The following is a 4,714-nucleotide window of genomic DNA, read 5'->3' as shown; positions in this document are numbered from 1 at the left end:
GGTCCTAGTTTCTGGCCCCTGTGGCCGTGGAACCCCACATGGCAAAAGGGAGTCTGCAGAGGGGATTGAGGATCCTGAGACGGGGAGATGATCCTGGTTACCTGGGGGCCCATGTAACTGTCGGTCTTTACAAAGGAGCCTGAGCAGGAGCTGGGCGGAGGGAAGGGACACGAGCGACGCCCTGGAAGGGGGAGGCAGGGCCGGGCCGGGGCCGCCGCAGCCACCCCAGCAGCTGGGGCAGGCAGGCGTGGATTCTGCCACCCGCTGCCCCATGCCCCAGACTCCAGAAGGAACACCACACTGCGAGCCTGCGAGACCCACTGTGGACTCCTCACCTCCAGGACAGCAAGGGAATAAACTCGTGCTGTTTCTGGGGTCGTTTGTTCCAGAGGCGCTGGGAACCTCGACGCACCCGGACCCAGTCCAAGGGCTGCACGTGGAGCCGAGCTGGGGTCCCGCACTCCGGCCAATGCCTTCCCAGAGACGAGGGGGCCCTGCCCGTTCTCCGCCTCCCACAGTGCCAGGGGCACTGAGTCCCTCAGTAAAATGCCCTGGGGGAAACCGCCCGTGTCCTCCCTCCTCTCCCGCCAGCCAGGTCAGCAGGGAACACCCCCGCCTCACCACCGCCTCTGCCCTCCCCTGCCCACTCCGCTGGCCTGACACCCAGGATTCTGGGGTCGACCCCCCAGCAGTCAATTGGCTGGGGGCCCCTCCCGGAGCCTCAGTTTCCCCTGAAGATGCTGGGCCTGGAGCAGAGGGAGGGTGGGAGGCCTGGGCAGGTGTTCGGGGGGCAGAGGTGGGCCCAGGCCTGTCTCACCCCACTTCCCTCCCTCCCCGACTCCAATTAAAGGTCCTCAACGCTAATCGCTGCGGTTGACTCGCTTCTGGCCTGGCCTCCCCAGTGTGGCCTTTGTCCCCGTAATTGGCTATCTCCAGGCGCTTTTCTCTGCTCCCACCTCCGTGCCTGTCCCATATCCCAGGTCCAACTATGTGCTAATTGGGCACTTGGGGGGCACAGAAAGCCCCCTCTGCTCCCTGCTCCCTGCCTCCCTATATCAGCCCCCACCTGCCGCTCCCTCAAACCTCAGGTCCAGCGCCCAGGAGGTGGAGCAGGCTCAGGGCCCAGAGGGAGCCCTCGGCCTAATTCCGGGGCCACCGCCCCTCCCTCCTCACGGATTTGGGGGGCGCTTTCTAGACCACCCGGCAATGCACCCTGGGGCCCCCACAGGCCCTGGGGTCTCCGAGCCTGGCCCCCAGGAGCTGTGTGCCTTCGTGAGCGGGGCAGCCGCCCACCTGCTGCGGGCCCTGCAGCCCCGGCGCACGCGGTCCCCCAAGAGGAGGCCCAACCACAGGAGGTTTCTGCACAACCAGATCTGCAGGTGAGGGGTTGGCGGGTGGGCGGGGGAGAAGCCAGAGCCCTTGGTTTGGGGAGACCTGGCTCAGACAGAACAGAGAGGACCAGACCCAGGACAGGATGCTAGAACATTGGACATGCATTTATGGAGCTCCTGCTGTGTGCCAGGCCCTGGAGCCCCATCCTTGAGCAAAGCAGATAAAACTCCTGCCTTCCTGGAGCTCGTGTCCAGCGGGGGCGGCAGACAGGAAGGAATGACCACAAGAAATAACAGCGTAGTGTGATGCAGCATCATGAAACACATGATGCTGAGGGAAAGAAGCCAGGCACAGAAGGCCACCCCGTGTGGGATTCCGAGTACGCAGAATATCTAGAACAGGGAAATCCACAGTGACAGAAAACCGATTAGAGGTCACAGGGCTTCCTTCACAAGGACCACGGTAAAAAAGAAAAAAAACCAAAAAATTTAAAAAAGAAAGAAAGGATTATAATATTAAAAAAAAAAAGAGCTTGCAGAGCTGGAGAGAGGGAGTGGGGAGTGATTGTTAATAGGTAAGGGGTTTCCTTCGGAGGTGATGGAATGTTCTGGAATTAGAGGTGGTGGTCACACAACATTGTGAATATTCTAAATGCCACTGAATTGCACGTGTTAAAATGGTGGATTTTATGCTATGTAAGTTTTACCTCAATTTTTAAAAATTGTGTAATACAATGGGAGGTGATGCGCACTATGGAGAGAAAAATAGAGCCAGGAGGGGGTGCCGGAGAGACTGCCGGGAAGGCCTCACGGAGAAGGCAGCCTCTGAGCAAAGGCCGGAAGGAAGTGAGGGCAGTAGCCCCAATGGGTGTCTGAGGGAACAGCAAGTGCAAAGGCCCTGAGGCACAGCATGCCTGTTGTGCTCGAGGACTATAAGGCAGCCAGCATGGCTGGAGAAGGGTGAGACAGGGAAGGGGAGGCAATTACATTGAAGAAGAAACAGGCCCAATCGTGGAGACCATGCTGGTCTCTGGAGGGACCTGGGCTCTGAGCAGGTTGGTGGTGGGATCTGAAGAGCTCTCTCTGGCTGCTCTGTGGAGCACAGGCTGTGAAGGGGCTGGGGTAGGATGTGAGACAGCAGGGAGGAGGGTACTGCAATAGTACAGGCAAAGGATGACGAAGGCGCAGACCAGGTTCCAGGGGTGGGGGTGGGGAGCTGGGATTCACTCTGGGGCTTTTCGGAGGCAGGGCTGGCAGTGGCTGCTCCCAGGCAGGCCTTTCTAACCCACACACCACACTTGGTCCCTCTCCTGCTCAAGTACTTCCCATGGCTCCCTATTGCCCTCAGGAGAAAGGCTTTGCCACATCAGCCCCTGTTCACCTTGCCAGCCTCAGCTTCCCATCTAATACTTCACCACTCAGCCTCTGGGCCTTTGCATGTGCTGTTCCTTTTGCCTGGCAATGCCCTTCCCCATCTCTGTCAGCCTGGGGACCTCTGTGTCCTTCAGGTCTCTGATCTAGTCCATCCTCCATCTCACACCCATCCGGCCCCACCCCACCCTGTCCTGTGCTCTCCCCTCACCATATGACAGTAACCAGTGCTAAGCAACCAGTCCCTGCTGTGGACCAGGTACACCTGCTAAGGCCGCGACATAAAATATGTCCCTTAATGCTCCCAACGAACCTTCATGGTGGGTTCTGTCTTTGTCCCTGTGTTACAGACAAGGAGGCTGAGAGAGGTTTGATGAGTTGCCCAGGGCGACACAGCTAGTGAGCGGCTACAACCCCAGGCAGTCTGAGCTCAGAGTCCATGCTCTTTGCAGGTTGGCGATCCTGCCTGATTATTTCGCTTCCTCAGGGGCTTGATGATGGTGATGACGATGATGATGTTGATGGCGGTGATGGCGATGGTGGTGTTGGTGGTGATGAAGATGGTGATGGTGATGATGGTGGTGAGGATGAGGATGGTAAATGGTGATGAGCATGGTGATGGTGATGATGCTGCTGATGGTGGTGAGGATGATGATGATGGTGATGATGATGATAATGATGGTGGTGATGGTAGCTAAAAATTGTATGGCACTTAATATATATATGCCAGGCACTGTACTAAGCCCTTTTGTATTAATATGAGTTAATATTCAGTTACAATGAGTATTAACTCATTAATCCACCACACCAACCCTGGAAGGTAGCTGCTATAATAATCCTCACTTTTCAGATGAGGAAACTGAGGCACAGAGTAGTAAAGTGACTTGACCAAGGACTCACTTTTCTGCAAGTAGGTTGCTTCTCCCAATCAGCCCAGAACCTCTCCCCAGGAGGTCTTGGAATGAGATTTGAGTAAATGAGAGCCTGGTCCCACCTAACCCCAGCCCCACCCCTAAATCCTCCCTTCTGCCCCAATGCCCAGCCCCGGCCACACCCCAAAGGCCCCCCACGACCACCAGCACATACCACTGAAGAGGACAGCACACATCTTCCCAAACAGAGCATCGAGCCCCAGGTTCCCGAGCTGGCCTTCCAGCTCCTCTCCAGCCCCTCCCCAACTGCTCCAGGGCCCTCTTCGGATCTTGGGCCCCCATCTGCATTCCCTGCCCCCCCGTGGCCCCCGGGCTAATGCCAGCCCGCTGCTCCCAGATTGCCCAGCCTCCACCACTCACGCCTCCTGCACCACCTGGCTGGTCTTCTGCTGTTAGCAGCCCAGGCAGCCCCCCACACACACACCCTCTCCCCTGCCTGGCTCTGCCATGCTCCCCAGGCGGCCCACCACCCTGCGCATGCCCCTGGGACCCGGGCACACCACCCACCCCACCCGCCACCTCCTCCTCCCTCCAGGTCCCCTCAAGCCCTGCTCCCTCAGGAAGCTCCTCCCACTCTTGCATGTAGATTTTTGACTTTTTATTGTGAACATTTTCAAACCTGCAGAGAAGTCGAGATGCTTGTCTGATGCAGTGGTTCTCGAAAGATGGTCCCCACACCAGAAACATTTCAGCAGCACCTGGGAACTTGTTAGAAATGCACATTTTCGGACACCACCCCAGATCTACAGAACCAGAAACGCGGGCCTTATGGCCCAGGAACCTGTGTCGCACGAGCACCGCCAGCTGGCCCTGATACGTGCTCAGGTTTGAGAACCGCTGGTCTAATAATCCCTCTTGTACCCGTCACTTAGATTTTACTGTCCAAAACATCTTAGTAGCTTAGTATGTTTAAACTATTTTTTAAACTAGTTTAAAGTAAATCACAAATGTCACGACTTTCCGCGCTGATTGTCATTTACACTTAGTTTCTTCAAGTTAGGGCCCGATCCAGGACCATACATTGCATTGGGGTGTTACGAATTTTAAGTCAGTTTCTCTCTCTCCCTCCCCCCGCCCCCC

At 56.8% G+C, this 4,714-nt stretch overlaps 1 protein-coding gene across 1 annotated transcript in view; it reads left to right on the top strand.

Annotated features, from left to right (window-relative positions):
* The first annotated feature begins 1,190 nt into the window (after positions 1-1,190).
* Positions 1,191-4,714, top strand: part of LOC105809245 (CCAAT/enhancer-binding protein alpha-like) — a 6,432-nt gene continuing 2,908 nt past the window's right edge. The window contains exon 1 of the mRNA XM_012642999.1: positions 1,191-1,379. Within this exon, the coding sequence (XP_012498453.1) occupies positions 1,207-1,379 (173 nt within the window). The 5' untranslated portion in view covers positions 1,191-1,206. The remainder of the gene's footprint in view (positions 1,380-4,714) is intronic.

This window comes from Propithecus coquereli, unplaced genomic scaffold, assembly GCF_000956105.1.
Source record: "Propithecus coquereli isolate 6110/MARCELLA unplaced genomic scaffold, Pcoq_1.0 Scaffold193, whole genome shotgun sequence".
Lineage (NCBI taxonomy): Eukaryota > Metazoa > Chordata > Mammalia > Primates > Indriidae > Propithecus > Propithecus coquereli.
Note: the sequence above shows the minus strand (reverse complement) of the source record. Positions and strands in the feature narration are given on the sequence as shown.